At 43.8% G+C, this 24,316-nt stretch overlaps 3 protein-coding genes across 5 annotated transcripts; 2 read left to right on the top strand and 1 right to left on the bottom strand.

Moving 5' to 3' along the window:
* The first annotated feature begins 22 nt into the window (after positions 1–22).
* LOC108656159 (uncharacterized) lies at positions 23–7,505 on the top strand. The gene is made up of 7 exons (XM_018108117.3): positions 23–408; positions 1,013–1,110; positions 1,180–1,998; positions 2,702–2,878; positions 3,074–4,614; positions 4,682–4,810; positions 5,323–7,505. The coding sequence occupies exons 1-7, from the start codon at positions 395–397 to the stop codon at positions 6,280–6,282; spliced, it is 3,738 nt and encodes a 1,245-aa protein (XP_017963606.1). The 5' UTR covers positions 23–394; the 3' UTR covers positions 6,283–7,505.
* An 8,642-nt stretch (positions 7,506–16,147) lies between these two features.
* On the top strand, positions 16,148–17,520 carry LOC108656181 (uncharacterized). Its single transcript, XM_018108154.3, has 3 exons — positions 16,148–16,446; positions 16,520–16,898; positions 16,977–17,520. The coding sequence occupies exons 1-3, from the start codon at positions 16,435–16,437 to the stop codon at positions 17,357–17,359; spliced, it is 774 nt and encodes a 257-aa protein (XP_017963643.1). The 5' UTR covers positions 16,148–16,434; the 3' UTR covers positions 17,360–17,520.
* Positions 17,442–24,278, bottom strand: LOC108656168 (acid phosphatase type 7). Of its 3 annotated transcripts, none has more exons than XM_018108137.2 (4): positions 23,909–24,269; positions 18,711–19,221; positions 18,082–18,643; positions 17,442–17,679 (listed from the first exon to the last, which is right to left on the bottom strand). In XM_018108137.2, exons 1-4 carry the CDS (start codon positions 24,066–24,068, stop codon positions 17,548–17,550), a joined length of 1,365 nt encoding a protein of 454 aa, XP_017963626.1. In that variant the 5' UTR covers positions 24,069–24,269; the 3' UTR covers positions 17,442–17,547. The 3 variants fall into 3 exon arrangements, with proteins under 3 accessions (XP_017963626.1, XP_017963629.1, XP_017963623.1); XM_018108140.3 differs by lacking the exons at positions 17,442–17,679; positions 18,082–18,643; positions 18,711–19,221 and adding exons at positions 19,354–20,104; positions 20,183–20,526; positions 20,578–20,744 and having other exon boundaries at positions 23,909–24,278; XM_018108134.3 differs by lacking the exons at positions 17,442–17,679; positions 18,082–18,643; positions 18,711–19,221 and adding exons at positions 20,973–22,273; positions 22,346–22,692; positions 22,769–22,935 and having other exon boundaries at positions 23,909–24,278.
* Positions 24,279–24,316: the final 38 nt, after the last annotated feature.

Here is a 24,316-nt window from a genome sequence, read left to right as displayed (position 1 = left end):
GCAGCTAAGCACGTTCAGTGTTGGATAATGTGTTGAAGTGCTAAAATAAAAAAAAAAACTAATAAAACTGCGTGTGGAAAACGCTGGCAGAGCAGCGTTTTCAGTGAATTTAACGTGCATTAAAATTGAATAAGAGTAGTTAATGTGCTGTGTGTTAATGCGAATATTAAGTAAAAGTGAGAATAAAAGCAACAAGCAAACATGTTATAATCGGCCAATGTAAAGTAGACAAACGTTGTTCTACTTTATCCACATAACGCGCACACACAGTCGCACTCAGACTCACACACACACACGCGCGCTTTAGTAGCGCTGCCGCTGAGTGTCAACAGCTGCCGCTACCGCCTCCTCTCTCTGCCCGTGTGGTGGTGGTGGTGGTGGTCCCACAGTCAAAATGTCGGACATTAAGTAAGTTGCGTGAAAATGCAAAAATTTGCAAAAAACAAAATGCCAGCGATAAAGAAACGAAGCAGAGTGCACAACGAAACGAGTGATAAATAACCAAAGGCTGCTGCTACAGTCCTATTCAATTAGTGCAAAATGTGCAACATTTTGATTGCCATTTAAGTGTACCTACTGCATACACAACACACACGCGCGCGCACACACAGGCACACAGACACATACGCATACATATTTTCAAGGTATTTGCCTGAGCAAGTGAATATACATATGTGTTTGTTTGCGTGTGTGTGAGTACGTGTGGGTGCAGTGGCCCAGCAGAACCTGCGTGTCATGAAAACATGCAGAGAGTAGCATATAAATACGCGGTTCACTCAACATACATATGATAATTTCTCTAAGAAGCATTGCCTGCCACATTGTAGATGTGTTTATTTATTTACTTTCCATGGGATATCAGTGATACAAATATTGATTATTGCAAAAAGTGAATTCACAATTCGTTACAATAATATCGGTGACAATGGATGTAAAAAAAAATATCGAAATACAAACTTAGTTAATCAAATGTAAGCAATGTTTACTTAAAAGTGTTTGCATATATTTGCAGCGACGATCTGCTCAACTATGAGTTAGGTCTGGGCGATGACATCGATGACCAGGCGCTGCTAGGCGCCGATGAGGATGAGCTACTGCTCTCCGATGAGGGTAAGTGACCTTGGCTATATGTGGACAGTACGCTTAATGACTTGCATCCAACTCATATTGCTCTTGTAGAGCTAGAAAAGGATGTGACCAGTGAGGAGAAACAGCAGATGCGCGCTGAGGCCGAGGAATGGGCTCAGGAACAGCTGCGCAAGCACAAGGAACAGCAGGCGGCAGCAACAGCAGCAGCAGCAGAAGCAGAAGCAGAAGCAAAGGCAGCAGCAGCTACAAAAACACAGCTGCAACAGCAACAACAACAATCGGCCGCACTTGCTGCTGCTCCCGCTGCTGCTGAAGTCCAGTCACCTGCAGCGAGCAAGGAGAGACGAGCTAGTCGAGATTTACCCAGTGCCACAATTGTGGCAGCAGCCGAGACAACGACAGCGCCGATTGCATCTGAGACAGCGCAGCAGGTCACAGAATTCGCTGCGGCTACATCGACAACAGTCGCTGGCGGCGAACAGCAGCCGAACGAGGAGCTGAAGGAGCAGCGGGCGAGGGAGGATCACAGCCCAACAACAGGCAGCAGTAGTCCAGCTGTGGACAATGACAGCTCAAGGGCAGTCAACGAGGAGCACAGAGCAGCAAAGAAGCTGACAGAGCCGGAGCCTGAACCAGAAAACGAGCCAGTACCAGAGCCAGAACCCGAACGTTGTGATGCCGAGACACCAGATAGAGACGGACTATCCTCGCTATTGGCCACTTCGCAGGAGAGTCTGCCCAGCACCAGCTCTGCCTCAGAGCTGCCCGATCCACGCGAGGATGACGAGGAGCGTGAGGAGCGCACCAATTTTAAAACTGCCAGCGAACGTTCCGATAACCAGAAGCAACATTTGCAACAGCAGCAGCAACACTCGCAGCAGCAACAATTGCAGAGGCGACATCATGCGGGTGAGTTGGGAATCAGAGCAACGGAGAGTGTCTTCAAATGCAGAACGAATCTAGAACGAGAAATTGGCTGCTGCTAATTATACACCCCAAATCATGTTTGTTCTTGTTGTTAATAATTAGGGTCTTTATTATAAAGCAAGATCTTGTATGCCATGATTCGGAAACCTATGATCTTCATTAGAGTTTATTAGGCTTGATATTCATTATGGAGTATGGAACTCACATAAAAACTCATAAACTATGATTTGCATGGGCATCTTCATTAGAGAGTATGATCATGCTTATAGAGTAGAATGGTCTTAGGGGCTTATTATCTTCATTATGCAGCTAGATAGACCCTGTGGAGTATGACCTTCATAGGAGAAGTTAAGGACTTGTGGAGAGGAAGAGAGAGAGAGAGAGAGAGAGAGATCATTATTGATCTGCATGTTATATAAGATTGTGGGAAACCCAGACAGAGATGTTAGGACCCTTTGGGCATGTCAAAGGCAGCTTTCCATAGAGGGAAGTACGATCTTCATTAGAGAGTATGATCTTTCCTATGGACTCGGATTGTCACATGGGAGTCTGATCTCCAATAGGGAGTTTGATCTTAGTTACTCCTCGCACGTCCATCAAATGTACATCTATAATGATAACTAAAGCGTAGGCTAGGCATTTCGAACTGTTGTGCTCATCGTGCTTCTACTCCTTCTCTTTGCAGACAAATCACGCATGGGTGGCGCTGGCGGGCCACGATTCATGGCGGGCAACAGCAACCAGAACAGCAACAACAAGCGCGGAATGGGCGCTCGGCATCATCTGTTGCGCAATCCCGGCCCGCACATGTTCAATCCACAACGGATGCTGGGCATGTCGATGCCACGGTTTCTGATACCCGGTAATGCACATGCTCATCCACATCCACATGTCCATGCGCCCGCGCATGCGCATCTGGCCACGTTGATGGCGGGGCCGCCGGCAGTTGTAGCGGCTCCAGTGGCTGCTTGCATTTTGGCCACGCCCCGTCAGCAGCAGCAAAAGCCGACGCAGCAGCAACAGACACTAACACAAAACAAAACTGCATTCATTCCAGGCCAATATGCACCACAAGCACCACCGTCAACACCCACACAACAGCAACAACAACAGCAACAGCAACAACAACAGTCGCCATACACCACAAACAATACAGGCCCCGTTCCATCCGGTGGTCCCGGTCCCACTCCATCCCCGCATCTACACAATCCGCACTTGCTGCAACAGCAACATAACAACAACAACAACAAGAATAACAACAGCAACAACAACAGCAGCAGTAACAATGCCAGCAACAACAACAGTGGAGGCGGACCCAACGGACTGCCGCCGCCGCATCTATTGCCACATCCGCATCCGCACTCACACTCGCATCCGCACGACCAGGTGCGAGTGGGTCTGCTGCAGCCGCCGTTGCCATTGCCATTGCCCTATGGCAGTGCCGCCTATCGCAATGGCGCGCTGCTAGGCCAGGGACCACATCCGCCTCCAGTTGCACCACACTCGCCCGGCATGCGGCCACCGCCGCCCTACCGCAATGCGCCGCCTGGCTACGGCCCACATGGACCTGGCCCCGGGCCCGGAGGTCCTGTGCCCGGCTACGATCCGCATATGGGGGGTCAGTATATTCGACCGCACAACGGCTGGCGGCCCCAGAGCGATGCGCCTGGTTCGCGCATGCCACGCCCACCGCTGCAGGCGTTGCCCCAGCACTTGCTAGGGGGCGGACCCGGCTACATGAACGGCATGAATATGCGCGCCCCGCATCCGCACATGCAGCAGCAGCAGCAGCCGAATCCTGGTCCGCCAGGTGCCGCAACGCAGGCCCAACAACCGCAGCCAGTGGCGCCAGGTGGCGCACCACCAATTGGTCCCGGTCCACACCAGCAGCAGCCACCGCAGCAGCAGCAGCAATCAGTGGTGCAGCCGTCGGCGGTGCCGCTCGGCGTCGTCAGCAAGGTGCTGATCAATCCGAACTTCAAGGGCGGCGTCAAGGCGGCCACCAACAAGTTCATCAAGGAGACGCACTTTGTGCCGGCCATCAACAGCGAGGCGGAGCTGCTGCGACAGCAGGAGGAGTTCATATTCAAGAATCGGCAATACTTTGAGAAGCGGCGCATGGAACGCTCACCACCGCCGGCCAGCGCCAACTCGGCGACGGCGTCCGGTGCCCAGAGCGAGCGGCGGAGGAGTCGGACGCGCAGTCGATCGCGCGGACGCAGTTACTCGCCACTGAAGCGCACGGAGCGAGAACGGGAAAGGGATCGCGAGAGGGACCGGGACAGAGAGCGAGAGCGGGAACGGGAGCGGGAGCGGGAGCGAGAGCGCGACAGAGAACGAGATCGTGATCGTTATGGAGGCGGTGGCGGAGGTGGAGGAGGAGGAGGAGGAGCTCGTCCAGCTGCGAGCAGCGGTGGTGACAATCGGGGCTATCGACGCGCTGTCAACAGCAGGGAACGGGATGAGAATCGCAGTGGAGTGGGCGCCGCACCGCCCAAAAGGCGGCGCAGTGGCTCGCCAAACGGGCCGCGTAATCCCTTCTCAGGCGAGCCGCGCAATCGGCCAGCGGAGGGCGCTGCCAGTGGCAGTCGCAACCTGGTAAGTCGACGACAGTCACAGTCCACTTGAGCGCGTTCGCTAAATTCATTCGCTTTGCCCTCCACAGCCCAGCGACGAGGACGAGGAGACGCGCGCCTATCGCCTCAAGATCGAGAAGCAGAAGCAGCTGCGCGAGAAAATCATGCGCGACAAGGAGCTGAAGCGGCGACGCGCTGCCGAGGAGAAGCAGCACGAGGTAAACATTTAGAGAGATATAGCTCGATTTTCTCTTGTTTTGTGGGGATTGTAACTCTTACCATATAAGAATTTGTATGCCAAGACTTTGTATTAAAAACAACTGGGAGAGTATAAAGATATATCTAAGAAGAAGAACTTTAATCCGATAATAACTAGAATTAGGCATCAAATATCAGTAAGAAGTAGAAACACAGATTGCAAATGGAGTCTACTGTGGCTTATGTGTAATACTGTAAGAAACTGTAAAACTATATGGCATACATATACATATATATAGAAAGATAAAAGTATGTCAAGTGAAAGAGCTTCAGTCAGGAGATTAGATAAATCATAATTGGAATTATGAAAAGAATCATAGAATGAGATGAGAGCGATAGAGATAGAAACAGAGATAGACTGTGAGAGACAGAGAGGAAAGAAAAACTATTTAATGGCACGTTCCGTCCATGTCCATGTTGATAATAATAATTTGCGTCTTGAAACTTTAAAAAACATTTTCGCGACTTGCAGGAGAAGCGCGTCGAGCAGCACAGTCCGGCGCCGCGGGACGATCTGGAGGCTGGCAGCGGGCAGGCGGCGAGCACAGCGCCTGGCAGCGCGCAGAAGCAGCGGCAGGGCAACGAGCGCAAAGTCATATCGCTGAAGCGACGCGAGGATGCCGAGGCGGGCAACGGACGCAGCAGCCGGCAGCAACAACAGCAGCAGCAGCAGCATGGGGCGGGTGTGCGCAAGCAGCTGACGGCTGCAAAGATAGCGCCGGAGGCGAAGCGCAGCATAACCGAGCACTTGGCGCCATCGAGCAAACAGCTCTCAGGTGGCGGTCGAGCCGCTGGCGGCACACCGCCCACGAGCAGCAGCGGCAGCAACATTAGCAACAGCAGCAAGGGGCGCGATGGGGCGCCTCCAGCTGGCGGCCACCAGCTGCGGCTGGGCACGCCCAGCGACGATGAGGTGGACCTCGACTATGACGACGATGATCTGATGTTGGATGAGGAAGATCGTCTGCTGGCCACACCATCTCCACCGCCGCCGTCCTCGGCGTCGTCGTCGCGCCCCAACATCAAGCGTTCGGCCACGCCGGAGCTGCTTGTGGTCAAACGCAATCCGAAGCTTGCGCGCAGCGGTGCTGCCAGCTTCAATGCCGGGCAGCGGCGCGTGGTGCTCAAGCCATCCAGCAGTAGCAATGGTGGCTCTGAGCAGCAGTCCACGTCGCATGGCAGCAACAGCAACAACAGCAACAGGCAACGGGAGCGACGTCAGCGCGAGGAGCAGCAAATGCAGCGTAAGGGCAACAGCAGCGCTGGACAAACTGGAGCGAATAGCGGCATCTTTGAGCGTTTGGAAAAGCGTCAGGCGGCGTCAACAACAACCTCTGGAGGAGGTGCAGGAGCAGGAGCAGGAGCAGGAAGTAACATCAGCAACAAGCAGCGCACCAAAGCGCCAACACGCATTGTACTCAAGCACGATTAATCAGCAGCAGCAGTAGTTGACTAACAATATTAACTATACACTTGAATGTATATATTCACACACATATATATATATATATATATCTATTGAGATGTAACTGTAGCGACTGCTGCCCGGGCAGAGGCTGTTGCCGGCATCATTTTGTCGTTTTACTTTTCAAGTGTTTAAGGCTCATCAAGAGAAGCAAAAACAATGTATTTTAAATCTATGTATATACATATACATATAACTATACACACATTCAGATATACATATATATATATATACACACACACACACGCATATGCATAGGAGCATTATTAAATAGAATTTGACAATTAATTGACAAGCGTCGCAGCAGTAGAAACTGAACAGAAACCTTAAATGTTTAAGTTAAATATACATATAAGTAATAAGCACATATACATACATATATATGCAGATATATATATATGCAAGCATAAACTTAACTGTAACTGTACAAAAAAACAAAGAAAACACAATTAGAATTTAATAATACGCATCTATATAAAAAATATATATATATATATATATATATATATATTGAGTATGTATGCAAATATATGCATATATATATATATATGTATATATAAGCTTTTTGTTAAACCCATTGATATCTCAAACCGCAAACGAAATCCAAACTTGATCACTTGTATTTTATTTACATATACATATATATATATATCTATTATTATATTGAAGACTAGACTAATTTTATATTTAAATAATTCGATTAAATATCGAGCGCTTATTTCAAATATATATATAGTATATATTTGTTGCTGCATGCCTAGTAACTGTACTACAATATAAGTAAAAAAAAAAAAACAAAACACACACACGCATATTTACATGTACGTATATATATAGCCCTAAGACATTGTAAGTTCTATGCTAGTCTAACGATTTTATATGACCAGACGCAACGAGCGAATACTAAGCTTAAACTTTCCTTATTATATCTCTTAGTCTAAACTTTGTGAGCAAGCGTTGGTAGTGATAGTTCTCGCTCTTGTTAATTTTAAACGTGTTTAAACCCTTTGTTCTGACTGTATTCGATCTGTATGTATGTATGTATGTGTATTGATGTTTTATGTTAAACGCCACACGCAAAGCTGTTTCAATTTTAAACTTTGTTCGTCTTCTAAACGTTTGTTCATTTGTCTTTTTGTGGCCTGCAGAAAAATAAAACAAAACGAAACGAAACAAAAAACAAAACAAAATACATTCAACAACTCTAAAACTATACAACATAATAATAATATAAATGAAACGTGTCTCCTTCAACCGAGGAGGAGCACAAAGAAGCATTACCATAATGGCCTGTTAAAGTGTTAGGGAAAATCCGTTAGAAATGCTAAATATGGCAGTTTTTTTCTGTTGACGAAGAAAACCAAAATTCGAAATACAAAATAAACAAAATGCAAGTGCAAAAATAAAAGCATATATTAAACTTAGTGCATATATATATAGATATAGATATAAATAATATATTCATAAGTCTTAAGCTTAAGTTGATGTACATAAAAACACGCACACACACACACACAACATGCTTTGAATGCGTGTGTGAGTGTGTGTGTGTGTGTGTTGCCATAACAAGAATATACAATATATTGAAACATGCGAAAACTAAAGATCTATATAGATGCATATAGATATATATATATAGAGAGAGCATAAGGCCCTTAGCTAAAACTAAATTACAAATATTAAACTGTACAAGTTAATTGAAAACTTGAAGTTAAGCTAGCAATTTGTATTAATTAAGCGCAAAGAGATTTACAAAGTCAAGCTAAAAGAAAACTAAATAAAATATATCTAGTAATAAAAATATGATATGCAAATAACCATATAAGAGACGGAAGCTTATGTTTGTATAAGAGTAAACACACACACACACTTTTAAATCACATCTATATAAATGAGCTGGACGCCTAAGTTTGTATAAGAGCATGAAGATATATATATAAGAGATATATAAGAGAGTAAGAGAGTAAATCACACTTGTACGACTTAATATATTTAGATAATGAAACATGAAACATGAACAGACACAACCGAATATAAACAAAGGGCAGTGAGGTATCCTCACACTCTTATACAAACTTAATCTTTAGCTATATATATACTTGTAAACCTATATATCTCTACATATATATCTAAGATTCAAGTGCGAGATTGTATGAAAGTGAAGCACACTTGTACAATTATTTTATTAATCTAATGTTTTTTTTTTATTTTATTTATTAATCTTATACATTGTTTCCCACATATACATGTATGCAAAGATATTCTAAAGAAAGCGAAACAAACTGTAGACACTTTTGACATTTTGTTTAATATTTTTTTAAACTAAACTCAAGAGTTAATATACCTTATATATATATATATATATATATATTAAAGCCAGCACATATAACAGAAAATCATGAAAATATTGTATTTAATTCAATGCGAACAATGTAAATCAAAACAAAAAGCAAAAGCAAAACAAAAGTAACAAATGCTAATATATTATAATAATGCTATGTGTGTGTGTGTGTGCGTTAGTTAATGTTTGTATGTCCCAACAACAACAGGCAGAATTCTTTAGTCTAATACCGAAACGTAAAGCTCTTATAATCAAACACACACACACACATGCAATAAAATGAAATTAAATAAATATATATAAATAAAAGTAAATTATGAATTAATAAAACTGAAAATATATTACACACACACATATATATATATATAATTGTGTATATAAAAACAACAACAACAAACATGACTATATAGTATATATTTATATATCTAACGGTTAAGCAAAAACACACACAAACAAAAAACGAGTCTGTGATTCACCAACTATTTTTTTTTTTTTTTTTTTTTTGTATATATAGAAATTATGATTAATATTATTATTATTATTATTATCATTATTATTGTTGCCATTGACATTACAATTTGATTTGCTTAATAGCTGACATTGAGCAACCGGAAAAGTTTTAGAATTTAAGACAAATTTCCACATTTTCCATACACCCATATATATGTCTACATAGATCATATATACTACACCAATCTCAATGTGTTTGTCCATAGTTTAAATGTGATACAAGGCAAAAACGGAAACATGATGAGGCAGCAGAGTATTTAGTAACTAGCTGATATTATATACATCATATATATCCAATATCTTATACATATGTATATATATATATGTATGCTTATTCCATTAGTATTTTAATTTGCAAATCCTCGACTATTGTAATTCTGATTTTAACTGAACAAAAACCTTTTCTTCTTTTCGTTCAAAAACAATTGCCTACAAATTGTTAAGAAAACTAGTTTAACTAAATCTATATAAATCTATATGTATATATATATATGTATAAATATATAGCATATAGTATATTATATAGTCTATGCTTAGGCCTAGCTTACCACCTAGTCTTACATATACATATATACGTTTATTTGATTTGTTATACTTTTTTGTAACTGACCTCATTTTTGTTGTACAAAACACTGCAAAAACACACACACACACAGACACACAGACACACACGCACAGACAGCGCAGAGAGAAAAGCTGACCACTGCCTGAGCAATGCAGTGCGTTTGGCTAGCTATCTCTTTCGCTCTGCTGGCATTTTGGCTTAGTGCTTAGCTACTCTAGTCCATGGCTGAGCTTCGACTGGCTCGCTCGCACCTTCTTCACATTAAGTTAATATTACAATTTAACAACAAACAAACAAACAACAAACAATTTTCTTTCAGCACGAAACTCTGTACAAACACAAATGCGATGAAAAAATGAAAACGTACAAAAAAGCAAAATCAAAATCAATTCGAAATCGATGAAGAAATTATTAAATAAATAAATAAATATGAATTGTGCCATTCGCAGGACAACGGCGCGCAGCTTGCTAAGAGAATGAATGAATGAAAGAAAGAAAGAAAGAAGACTAAATAAAACTGATATATGTATGTATGTATACAACCACACACATAGTCATATATATATACATACATATGTATGTGCCCAAGCGGTATATATGTATGTATGTATGTATATGCATGTGCACCTCTGCATATGTATGTGTGTGCGTGTGTGTACATATATATATGTTTTTTACAGCATTCCAATTGCAAATTGTGTTTTCACTTGTGCATAAATCATTTACACTTACAGCTCCCCACTCGAGATTCGATCCAAGGTTTCGAAATGTACGAAAATATATGAATAGTAGCTGGAGGATCTAAAGGTATTTCAAAATTTGAGCCTTTTTCTAGCTGTGCTCGCATTTCGAACTCTTTTGTTAGCTTTGCTAAATACGAACTCGAAAGGGTTTTCGATTTCGAAAAGCTAAGTGCTGGAGTATAGCTTGAGCTCTTTGGAGGTTCATCGTTAGCTTTGCTTGATACGGGCTCGAGAAACTTTCGGCGTCGAGAATGGATTATTATGAGAACGATCTACAGCTATTTGTGGGAGATTTTATCATCGTAATGTTGAGATTTCATATAGATATCCGTATCAATCTCATACTCTCTCTCTCTCTCTCTATATATATATATATATATATATGAGATTATATATAAGGATTTGTATATATAGAGGGAGAGTATGAGATTGATAAGGATATCTATTTGAAGTCTCAACACATCGATAAACAAATCTCTATGCATGCAAATATATAAACATTCATACCATATTTGCCCATCTACAATGATAAGCTCTATATGTATAGCATATAGTTGTACATTCGCAGTTGACCATTGTCAGAGCGCTTTGATCTGTGAATTATGATCGGCATTCGATCGCTGTCAAGACAATGCCATTACAATTGATGCTCGGCTCGCGCTCTTCTCACAGTTTACATTGAACTGCGTAAAGATTTATGAAAATGTCATCTAGCTCTTAACCCTACATAGATAGAGCCCCAGCCAGAGTCAGAGTCGGAGTCAGAGTCAGGCTTAGTCATTGTTCTCTTTGCTATAACGATCCATTGAAATTCGCTGTCCATTTATGCTTTCAGAGTCTTCTATTATTTGCAATTGAAACAATTTTAGCTGGAAAATGTTTCCAATGCTCTAATCGGGTGTATAACAGAGCAGATACCCTGTAAATGGGGATGCTTTAAGCAAAATATTTAAGTAAAATCTATTAAATCACTTTTTTTCTCAGTGCATTAATATAATTGAGGAAGAAGAAGAGAAGAGAATACTCTGTTAATCATCAAATTTATGTGAATTTTATGAAATGTGAAAAAAATACTACGAAAATTGATTTAATTTTCGCGAATTGCAGTTTTTATAGCTGCAGCTAATGCGGCCTTAGTTGCAGTTGGATTACACAGCGAGAAATTAACGTGTATAGAGTCGACAAATTGTGGAAATAACAAAAATTCGAAATTCCCTTTAAGCAACTCACATAAACATAAATTGAATCGGCATTACCGACTGCAGTAATACTCGCTTAGGGCTGAGAAAAAACAAAAACAAAAACTGTATTTGAGGTTCAAAAATGATATGTGTATAAAATAATATGGGAATGGAGAATTTGTATGAAGAATTTGTAATAGTACTTGATATATATGTAAATGAACTTGCCTAAACTGCTCAGATTCTTCGCTCAGTGCAGCACAGTTGCATTCACCCTACCCAACCCAAGCCCAAGCCCAAGCCCCAGTCCAAGCTCGTGCCCAGGGCCAAGTCCAAGTGTGTGAGACTTTTGACTCTGACTAATGTTGTTTTTTTTCTTTCGCACAAGAATTGTATGCCCACATAAATGGATAATTGTGTGAAACTTCTTGAGAGGCAAAAGAAAACTGCTAAGAAAAACTGCGAAAACTGCAAAGAAAAACAAATTTGCAATTATGCAAAGTGCAAGTTCAACGTTGAGCCGTGCTCAAGGCTCCCGCTGCCGCAAGTTATTCATCAATCTAACAGCAACTGCCCCGCCCCCTTACTCAGCCAGCCCCCCGTCGCAACAGCCGTCCTCCTGATTAGACACGCTTCATTTGCTGGGAAACTGATTGCGGTCTCAAAGCAGCTCAGAAACTGAGATACCCCTTGATATGGGCTTGAAAGGCATATCGAAAGTAGGCGTGGCCCAGAAACTGGCACATTACAGATAGATCTCGGATTAGTCGCGCTCGTTCACTTCACTTATGTGTGGCCAGGGCATGGCTAGGGTATTTGCCAGTCGTGCATGCCCGATCAGATCAATTTTGCTTGTTCAGCTTAATGCCAACTTTTTTTTTTTTTGAGAGACGTTGTTCAATTATAATTAAAAATGGGTTTGTAAATATAATTGGTGGGCGTTAAACTGCCAATGTTGTTGTTGTTGTTGTTGCTGTTGTTGTTGTTGTTATGGGTTGTTCATGATTTGAGCGGTGAATTAGAACAACGCAATTGTTGTTCGTTCGTTTAGTCACAGACAGTTCGACGCCTAGTTTTGAAAACTTGGCTAAAACAAAAAAACATTTGTTGAGCAAATTCGAGTTCGAAAAGTAGCTGAAGAAATTTTGTTTCTCTCTCTCTCTCTCTCTCACACTTTTTCCTTTTGGCTGTAGCCCTAAAAGCCTAACGGTGCAAACAGCCATTGCCAAAGTACAGTTGTAAATCGTACACTGCACAAAAAGTGGGCAACACTTTGCGAATAGGCATTCATCATATTAAAATACACTTGGAGAAAAAATGTATAGGGAATTGCAATTGGCATTTAATTTGCACAAACGGACAGACGGACTGACGCACATCATGAGGGACATTGCACAAAGCCAATATACCCGTTTCATTTGAGTGAATGGGTATAAGAAAAACATTATAAAGATTAGATATAACAAATCTTTCTGCAGTAATTAATTTTAAACTTTTTATGCATTTCTCTCAGTGCACATTGCGCATACGACACGTAGTGCGCGTGCCTGTGTATGTGTGTGTTTGTGTTTGTGTGTGTGTTCATTGCCTAAAGAAATGATGTCGCACAGCTCGATTCACGTGGCATTTGAAGAATCATTGTGTGCCGCTATGCCCAACAGATGAAGAAAAAAAAAAAAAAAAAAAGTCCCAGGGCCAGCTTTAGGGGGCGGCCATGCCCCCATCCCCCCTCCCCCGCGGTAACGCTAGCGCTCGCCTCTGCTTGGCTGCTTAGACGCTTAGCCAAACGAATTAACACTTTTCACATGTATCGAACAATGTGGCTTCACTCATATTTTTGTGGCTGACATCTATGACAATTACGATTTCTACATATCTCAAAGCATTACACACACACACACACACACACACATATGTACATCTATGTGCACATAGTTAGTTTCTATCAACATATTCATTTCTGTTAACATAGTTCCGATTGCGTTTGCTTATTGGAGTTGTATGCCAAACACATTAGCTGTTACATATTTCCAATTGGAATCCCACAGTCACACACACGTTCATGTACTTCCAATTGCACATGATTCATTCATTTCGTTCCACTGCCGCCTGCCTATTCCAATTGGATGTTTGAGCTCACTCGTTTGCTCATTGGGATATTTAATGGTTTTTTTTTATGATTCATTTGCACTTTTTTATCTTCCTGCTATGGGCATGGTATGTTATTACTGTTGTACTGTTGTCCTTCTGGATCCACTCTTTCCTTAGATCGAACTTTTCTTCGACTTCCTTACATCTGGGATCGAGTTTATTAGCTGCAATCCGTTTTAAATTGAAATTCGACTTTGCAGTTTCCTTTCTTACATTAAACTAACTGCTCCTGTATGCTTAGTACTTTTGCAGCTCCCATTATGACATCTCTCTAAAAAATCCCAGTTTGGCTGTGACTTTCTGTGGACTTGGATCATCGATGTCCGACTTCTCTTTCCACTTTCTATTTCAATTTTCACTCATATGTAAACTTTTCTATCAGCTGCAAATATTTCCCTTCAGGCTGTTCTTCTCTTACATCGTTGCTGCACTGTTAACTTTATCATTCCAATTGGAAGCTGTTAGAATAACTATTTCAGTACCAATTCCAGTTCCAATTCCAGTTCCAATTCCTATAGCGTTCTTCCATATTCTTTATGCCAGTTGAATTTCCAAATGTCCACTCTCTCTCTCTCTCTCTTTCTCTCTCACACCTCCGTTGCTTCATGAGTTCCGCTTCCAGTGCAGAATCTAATTGGAAGCAAAGACTCACAAATGCTCGCATTGTGTGACATGTGGCAAAAATAAAATAAAATGGCAACTCAAAGTAGTAAAAATTTGAAAAGCAAATAAAAATTGGCTAATTTAAAGATAATTGGTTTTTTGTTTAACAAGTTTTTATGTTTGTAAAAAGTGAAAAGGAAAGGCAAATTCATATCCACATCCACATCCACATCCACATCCACATCCACATCCACATCCACATCCACATCCACATCCATATCCATATCCAAATGAATCACGACCCAGTTTTGCGTATCCGTTCCTACATACATATGTATGTATTCCATTTTAAAGACTCCGATTATAAATGTTTGTTATTGTTGTTGTTACTGTTGTTGTTGTTGTTGTTTAGCTTTGTTTTATGTTGGGCAATTAGTATAGCCAGGGTCAAGTTAATGATTCAATTAGCATTTGTCATCGCAAGCCGCGCTTGGCTATCGTTCGCAATAGTTCGTAATTGTCGTAGATCGTGGGAATATTGATAATACTCGTTAGCTCCATGTCACGCCGACTGTCATAAATGTCGACCTGTCGAGCTGACGCTCTGTCAAGCTGGCGATTTGTGGAGCTGATCTACTGATCTAGTGAGCTACTGACCTGACGATCTGACGATCTGCTTTCGCCTGACTAAATTCAGTCGTGCCGACGATCTGTCGAGCTGCTTATCTTATCTGATCCGTATATCTATCGATCATCAGCAATAATTTCAATAATTCAAATCGAGCCCGAAGTCGGAAAGCACGAGAGCTGTTGAGGGGAAATGAGAGGGAGAACGAGGGATATGAATGGGATGAATGAGGTAATAAAGTGGGCAGTGAGGAACATAGGTATGTATGCTTCTACTTCCCATCTTCTCTTCTCTTCTTCTCTTATAGAAATCCCTTCAAAACTTACATTTCTCGTATATAAAATCCTAGCTGGCTTGAAAAGAAAATCTCTTAAAACTCCCACACAAAACACCTGATGCAGAGTTTGCTCCTTCTGCTTCCTCAATCTATATCCCTGCATTATTTTCAGCTCTCTTCTTCTTTATCTCCCTCTCTCTCTCTTCTTGCTCAACTCTCTCTCTCTCTCTCTCTATCTGTTTCTCGACTTAATTTCTTTACTCTCTCTCTCTTTCTTGCTCACTCTCCCTGCAATCTTCTCAATTCTCTTCTTTATCTCTCTATCTCTCTCTTCTTGCTCAACTCCCTCTCTCTCTCTCTCTTACTCTCTCCCTATCTGTTAACTTAGTTTTTCTACTCTCTCTCTCTCTCTCTCTCTCTCTCTCTCTCTCTCTCTCTTACTCTCTCCCTATCAGTTAACTTAGTTTCTCTACTCTCTCTCTCTCTTTCTCGCTGAATCTCCTTGCATTCTTCTCAGTTATCTTCTACTTTATCTCCCTCTTTCTCTCTCTTCCTGCTCAACAGTCTCTCTCCTTCTTTCTCTCTATCTGTTGCTTACTCTCTCTTTCTCTCTCTCTCTCTCTCTCTCTCTCTCTCGCTCACTCTTTTCATCTGTTGTTCTTTTTCTCTCTCTGTTGTTTACCTCTCTCTTTCTCTCTCTCTCTCTCTCTCTCTCTCTCTGTTGCTTAACTTGCTTTTGTCAATTATCTCTCTCTCTCTTTATCTCTCTCTCGCTCCCTCTCGCTTTTATCTCATCTCAAATGAAGCTTGTGCAAAGCCTTTCAACGTAACCCAACATAATTTCTTGACCGCATCGATCCAAGGCGGTGGCAGCCACTGAATCCGCCCACTCACACGAGCCGCAACTGCAGCTTCAACTCTCAAGCTGTCTCGCACTCTCCCTATGTGTGTGTGTGTCTGTGTGTGTGTGTGTGCTGGGCAGGTGTATAAAAGCGACGGCCACTGGGGTTGGCTTGGCATTAGACGAGTGTCAGGTGACGCGTGCGCAGTAGAAACGTTCAGCGAGTAGTCGAGAGCAGCCAAACCAAGTGACATCCACAGAACCAAAGGCGGCCACCACATGAAGTGCTTTGTAAGCGACGAGCGGAGCTCGCCTCTGACTTGGATTACGGCGGGCGGAGCACTAAGAGTCATTTTGCTTGCAGATTGTATTCGTTGCAGCTTTGCTGCTGGCATCTGCTCAGGCGCAGAGCCAGTCGGCGCAGGCGCAGGATCAGGAACAGGTGGCGGCAACGCCGACGGCGGACCAGGTGAGCGCCGCCAGCAGCTATGCGCCGCTGCAGGAGAAGAAGCAGGACAAGCGCTATGTCGGTGGATACGGTGGTTACGGTGGTTATGGTAGTTATGGTGGCTACGGCGGATATGGCGGCTACGGTGCTACCGCTGGCTATGGCAACAGCGCCTACGGCGGCTACGGCAACGGCTATGGAGCCTACGGCTCCACGCTGGGTGCTGGCTACGGCTACGGCAGCGGTGTGGACAGCTATTACAATCCATATGGATCGCGCGGCTTGGCTGGTTTAGGTGAGCAAGCAAGCAAAGGAGAGAGTACAAGCTGCGTCCATGAAACACTAATCTCTGCTTACTGCTATTCCACGCTAGATGGCGCTGCTGGCTATGGCTCTGCTCTGGGCGGCTATGGCTCTACTCTGGGCGGCTATGGCTCCACTCTGGGCGGCTATGGCTCCGCTCTGGGCGCCTATGGATCCACACTGGGCGGCTATGGCTCTGGCCTGGGCGTCGGCGGCTACAACTCGAATCCCTATGCGCTGTCCTACTACAACTCACGGCTCGGCGCTGGCGTCGCCACTGGCTATCCGTATTACAACACGCGCTTCGGCGCCGGCGGCTACCCGTCGAGCTACTACAGCAGCAACTATGGCAACAGCGTCGTGGGCGGCGGTCTGGGAGCGCTGGGCGGCGTGCCGCCCATTGGCGGCGCTGGCTACAACTACGGTGCCGGCATTTCGGGCACCGTCTACTAGGATGCGAGCGCCAACGATTTCAGCTTTAGTGCAATTCACTTTTTTTTTTCTCCCTCAAACTATATATATAGATATATATATATATGTGTGTATACAATATTATATTTTTTTTATCTAACTTAATATTTTACATATGTTAAATGAAATAAGCAAGCCACAAATTTACATATTTATTATTCAGTTCAGCTTCAGTTGTAGGCGCCGTGTTTATCCTTGATCACCCAGAAGGAGTCGACTATCTGGCCGTCCTTGTCGTCGGAGACCTGCTCGAAATGCAAATGGGTTGCATTGTAGGCCTTAAGGCGCGTGTAGCCATAGTCCTGCAAGTGAAAACCAAGAAAACTCAATTAAAAACGAAAATTCACCGACACAAATGTCTGGCAACATTTGCAGTTGATTTAGCAACATTTGCAGCTGCTTTAGCAACATTTGCTGCAGGCACAGAAATGTTGCCGTGACGAGCTTTGCTTGACATGAACTCTACTTCAATAAGTGAACAGAAGAAACTTGTAGGTATATGCTACAACTATTTCCAATCTCCAATCTTCTAACGTAAGTAAAGAATTTCTAAATTGGAGTTGCTTTGGAGCATGTTCCGTTAAGTTTGGTGGTTTAAACAGCGTCGATAGCTGTGCGCTTGTGTTGAAGTAGTCGTGACACACTTATCGATAAATTGCCAAGCGATAGTTAGGTTGCTTGTAAAAATGCAAGCCGTTACTCACATTGCTATGGAAGGCATTCCAAGAGGGCAGATCATTCGAGAAGGGTTCGCGATTTTCTTTGCAGCCCGCCGAGCCAGTTATAATCTGTATGGGTGCCTTGGGATTTGTGTAGGGCGCCTCGGCGCTGCCATTGTAGACCTTAAAATCGTAAATGGGCCACAAGCGTGTATAGAAATGCTCGTGGGCAAAGAACTCAACGTCGACGCCGTGCTTATAGAAGAGATCCTCCAGTCCGAACCACTCGAGCGTTGGCAAACCCTTGCGTATGTACGTCTCCAGCTTGGCATTGCAATCGTATTCCTTGTCGTCACTGCAGTACATCGGACGGTGGCCATAGGTGATGATCCAGGGTCGTTTGGCGCGATTCTCGGGAAGATTGGCCTCGGCCAAGTCCCGCTCCAGCCACTCGAACTGCTTGGTGAGCAGCTTCAAGCCATAGTTGATAAAGTAGTACACCTCCGTGGAGAACGAGACAAAGTGCACGGGACCCATGTTGAAGCTGTACCACAAACTGTCCCCATCTCCGGGCATGTTGAAGCGTGCGCGATAGTTCGAAAAGTTACTGCAGCGCAGCAAGCAAATTGATTAATAAGAGGAAACTATGAAATAGACGCCTTTACTATGCTTACTACTTCTCTTCGTGGTTGCCCGGACAGACCATGTACGGCACATAGGCGGCCAGTGTTTCGATCTGACGCATAAACTCGTCGCCGACACGCGCATCATTAGAGTCCATGTCGTAGGCAAAGTCACCCACATGAATGATGGCATCGTACATGCCCAGCTGCGAGTCCTGCTGCAGTCGCGCCAGTGACTGGGCATTCTCATTGCCCATATCCCCGTAGATGGCCAACGATGGCGACCAATTCTCACCTGCTGGCGGTGTCTTAAAGCTGTAGACGGCCGACCAGCCCAAGTCGCTGCCGCAGCTGTACTCGTAGCGTGTGTTGGGCTTGAGAGAGGACAACGTCACCTTGTGTATGTACTGGGAGCGCCCCTGCTTGCCTCCATCCTGGAAGAATTGCCAGCTGCCGCTGACCGAGCTAAGCGCATCGTGCACATAGTCCTGGGCAAAGTTAACCAGGGACTGGTTGGTGGAGCTGCGCGTCGACCAGGTCACGACAATGTCCTGCAGGCTGTCTGCAAAGGAAAGCAAGCATCGACACATGAAGTATATATGGTGAATATGGGCAGACATCTGTTAGAGCTATAGTCAAACAAGTTTTGCTAATGTGCATCTCATTTATTTGAAAAATGGTATAAAATATAAATGTGGTTTTATATGTATAGGAATGGATATGAGGTATAGTTCTTATGAATATCACATATTCAGGGGGTATATGGCCCATGCCTATCCTTGATCACCCAGAAGCTGTCAATGACGACGCCGCCTTTGTCATCGGACACCTGCTCAAAGTACAGATGGCTGGCATTGTGCGCCTTGAGGCGCAGATAGCCAAAGTCCTGGCTGTGAAAGGCGCTCCATGGTGGCATTTGCTTGAAGAATGGCTCACGACCTTCATGATTGCCGGCAGCGCCAGAGATGATGTGCACCGGAGCACCCGGGTTCACATACGGCTCCGCCAACGAGCCATTGTACACGGTATAGTTGTACAGGGGCCACATCCGCTCATAGCAGTGCTCGTGCGCCCAGAGCTCCACGTCTACGCCGTACTTGTAGAAGAGCGGTTCGAGACCGAAGAAATTCAATACGGGCAGGCCCTTGCGCACGACTGTCTCGTGATTGGCGCAGTCGTCGCCGTTGTCATTGCTACAGTACATCGGACGATGGCCATAGGTTATGATCCACGGACGTTGGGCGCGGTTCTCCGGCTTGGTGGCCTCGATCAGGTCACGTTCGAGCCAATCGTATTGCATGACAATCGGCTTGATGCCGTACTGTGTGAAATAGTAGACCTCGGTGCTGAAGCCAATAAAGTGCACCGGTCCCAAGTTGAAGCTGTAGAACAGATTGTCCGTGCCGCCCGGCATGCTGAATCGATTGACATAGTGCGAGAAATTGCTGAGTGGCGAAAGAGAATCAGAGAATCACTCATTAGATTGCAGCTCAGAGATTTGTGTACGCTCAGAGCACACTTACTACTTCTCCTCGTGATTACCCGCACAGACCATGTACGGCACATAGGCGGCAATTGTCTCCACCTGGCGCATAAACTCATCCCCAACCTCCCCGTTCTCGTTGCACATGTCGTAGGCAAAGTCACCCACGTGCAGTATGGCATCGTACATGCCTAGCTGCGTCTCGCGCTGCAGAGCCGGCAGCGAGGCGGCGTTCACCACGCCCATGTCGCCGTAGATGGCCAGCGAGGGCGACCAGTTGCTGTGATTGAGTGCCGTGTGGAACCAATAGATGGCCGACCAGCCCAATTGGCTGCCGCAGTGATAGCGATACGTTGTGTTCGCTTGGAGCTTGGGCAGCGTCACCTGTCAATGGGTATGCTGTATTGGCAGCTCATTCAAATCTTGCCTACTTACGCGATGAATGTACTGTGTGGCCTTCTGGGCGCCGCCATCAACAAACGCTGTGGGTCCTTGAGCAGCCTTGGCGCTTTGCTCAGTGACGCTATCGATGCCGTATTCGCATATAGATTCATTTGTATTGTCACGCGTGCTCCAGGTAACGACAATGTCCAGCACACTTTCTGGGAGAAGCACAGGGCACACATGTTGCCAATTATTCACAGTCGATAATCGTATGCACGAATGTGTATATTTACATGTATTTACAAATTCAGCTAGAGCTGCGCGCTCAACGTTTTATCGGCTATCGATGAACGTGGCACGCGCAACTAGCTTAATATTGGGCTATCGATCACAGATTTCCGCAATATATATCGTTATTTCTAAATGAAATTCTAGCTTATTAGCAATTATATTTAACGGGCATATTTAATTTGTATAGTAAATATATACATTAAATCTAACTTAATATGATAAGCTATTATTCGAAAAAAATGGGTAACCATCATTTGGGCATTTGTTATTTGACATTTTGACATTCAATGACATTTGATATTTTTATTCTCAACCTTAATCCTACCCATTGATATGGGAAAATAAAGAAAACAGTTCAAAGCTACAAGCGATAAAAATAATACGGATATTATTACATATATATGATATACGTACATACATACATATATCAACACACGCGTTTGTACATATTAAAAGTGTAAAACAGCATACAAATAAAATTGGCTAATTTTAAGGAGTGTTTAGAGTTATCAAATACAGTCCGTTCATGGGCTTATACTGGGCTACAATTGCAGTTGCAGTTGTGAATGGGATCAAAAGGGAGTTTCCCCTTATCAAATAAGCGATAAATTGATCTATTTGTATATAACGAGAAAAATATATAAATATGTATATATACATATATATTAAAGAATGTGCATTCGTAATACTGTCAATTGCTACAGTTGTGATTGTGTGTGTGTGCATTTTAAATTGTATGTAATTAGCCTTGTGAACCTTTTACAGTTCGCTGTATGCCCCATGCTGGGCTTTGATTAGCCAGAAGTTGTCGATGATGGCGCCTCCTTGATCATCGGAGACCTGCTCAAAATAGAGATGGGTGGCATTGTGCGCCTTGAGACGCGTGTAGCCATAATCCTGACTGTGGAATGCGCTCCACTCGGGTATCTTGCCCTTGAAAGGCTCACGCCCTTCCTTGCAGCCTGCCGATCCGGTAATAATGTGCACCGGTGCACGGGGATTCTCATAGGGCGAGCCGAGCGATCCATTGCGTACCTTGTAGTCGTAAATGGGCCAGAGACGTTCGTATGAGTGCTCGTGCGCCCATATGGCCACATCCACGCCGTACTCGTACAGCAGCGGCTCCAATCCGAACATATGCACAAATGGCCAGCCGACCCGCGTCAAGGTCTCCGAGTGGGTGCAATCGTTGTCATTCTCATTGCTGCAGTACATCGGTCGATGGCCATAGATGATAATCCAAGGTCGCTTGGCGCGATTCTCTGGCTGGTTGGCCGTCTCCAGATCACGTTTGAGCCACTCGTATTGAAAGACGAGCGTCTTCAAGCCGTAGTTCAGGAAGTAGTATACCTCCGTGGATATGCCAATGAAGTGCACCGGGCCCAAGTCGAAGCTATAGAAGAGATTCTCTGTGCCGCCCGGCATGCTGAATCGTGCCCGATAATTGGAGAAATTGCTGCAAGGCGAATCCAATAAACAATCTCCTTATCTGAACTCATCTGATCTGTTCTGTTGCTGCTCAACTTACAACTTCTCCTCATGATTTCCCGGAACGACCATGTAGGGCAGGTAGGCGGCCACCGTTTCGATCTGGCGCATAAACTCATCCCCCACTCGAGCATCTTTTGTGTTCATGTCGTAGGCGAAGTCACCCACATGAATGATCGCATCGTACATGCCCAGCTGCGTCTCTCGTTGCAGCCGGGCCAGCGACTGGGCGTTCTCATTGCCCATATCCCCGTAGATGGCCAGTGACGGGGACCAATTGGAGTCAGCACTGGGAATGGTACGGAATTGATATTTGGCCGACCAGCCGTACTCGCTGCCGCAGTGATATACATAGCTGCTGTTGGGCTTAAGTTGGCTGAGCGTAACCTATGTTAAATTTACAATCTTGAGTCACATCTCTGTGTGTCTGAGGATATATGTGTGTGTGTGTGTGTGTGCGTACCCTGTGTATGTACTGAGACATCTGCTTGGTGCCGCCATCCACAAATCGAATGGCCTTGCCATAAGCGCGCTGCGTTAGATCTGTCAATCCATATTCGACAATGCTTTCCGCAGACGGCGGCAGTTCGCGCGTTGACCAAGTGACAACAATTTCGCTGGCGGTGCGCTCTAGTCAAAGCAGGAGCAGCAGGAGCAGTATCAGCAGCAGTTAACAGGCGGGGAAATGAGTAAACAAAAACGGAAAGAGAAGACAAGACAAAAATGAAAAACAAGCTTGACTTGCGGGCCGAAATATATTTGTTTAAATTTGTGTTTGTATAAAAGCAGTTGGTGCAAATAATTTATATTTAAATTTGCTTTACGACATGTTTTTCGATTTGTTGTTTTGTCCCTCGCATCGCTTATCGCGAGACCAAAAAACAAAATTTTTGAATTGAACTCTTGTTAGAGTGTGACCCAATTAGCGTATGATTATGATCCCTATGAAACGAGCACTGTGCAGTAAACATAAAATACTTAGAGATAAGTTCGGAGGATGTAAAAGACGAGAATATAAGGAAAAGTTGACGGAACTAAATAATTTATTTCTTATCTACGGCTTGAATTCGTTTCGGAGCATACTTTTCAATTATCTGCTTCGCTTTTTATTTTGGCAAATTTCTATTGCAGTTGTTTTTGCACTCTTTGTTTGTGTCATTGTTGTTGTTCGTGTTAGGGGCGTTTGTATATTTCAACGGGAACAACTGCAACTGTAACTGCAACTGCATATTGCATGAGTGTATGTACGTACATACATACATATATCCGGGTTGGGTTGGGGGAGTTATTGTCATGTTATCAAGTCTAAGCTATTGCGCAGCAATTTCGACAAAAACAAACGTATTAAAACAATTTAAACGCTGATATCAACGAAATATGCCGGTAAGTTTTAGCAAACATCGCAGTTTGTTTTGTTTTTGGGCAAGGGGTTAAAAAACTCGCGCTGAACTTTAAACTTGATGGTTGCATTTGCCATGACAGCTGTAAACTGTTAAGTACAGCTATACGTATATTTCGCCTTTGCTTAACACTATTCTATTAATATGCAATATATAGTATATATATATGTAATACTAATAGAATACATTTATTAGGTACATACCTCCAAATGCTAGATGCACCTGCTCCGGCTGATAATGTACTATGCTTAAATCTTCCTCCAAATTCTGCTTCCCGTTAATGTCTTCCACCGCCAATTGCCGCTGCACAGTGCTGGCAACGCAAAGTGTTAAAGTTAGAAACAACAAGGTCAAATTAGCCATTGTTGCAGCTCTTTTGCTTTGCTCTTAGACGTTTTTGTAGATATGTGTATTTATTGAGCCACAGTTAATGACATTGCCAATATATTTATAAGCTTCGAATAATTTACGTGTACTTCACAAAATTTATTTTGCTGGCGACAGCAAAATGCAACGCACGAAGACTGTTGAAACGTCCAGCAATTTATGGAATAACAAAGTTCGATTAGCAGCGCAGCTGTTAATAGTTATCGATATATACAGGGAGCGCG

Source organism: Drosophila navojoa, chromosome X (genome assembly GCF_054131105.1).
Source record: "Drosophila navojoa isolate 15081-1374.11 chromosome X, UAZ_NAV_1.0, whole genome shotgun sequence".
NCBI lineage: Eukaryota > Metazoa > Arthropoda > Insecta > Diptera > Drosophilidae > Drosophila > Drosophila navojoa.
The sequence above is the reverse complement of the archived record's forward strand: the minus strand, read 5'-3'. Positions and strand labels throughout refer to the sequence as shown.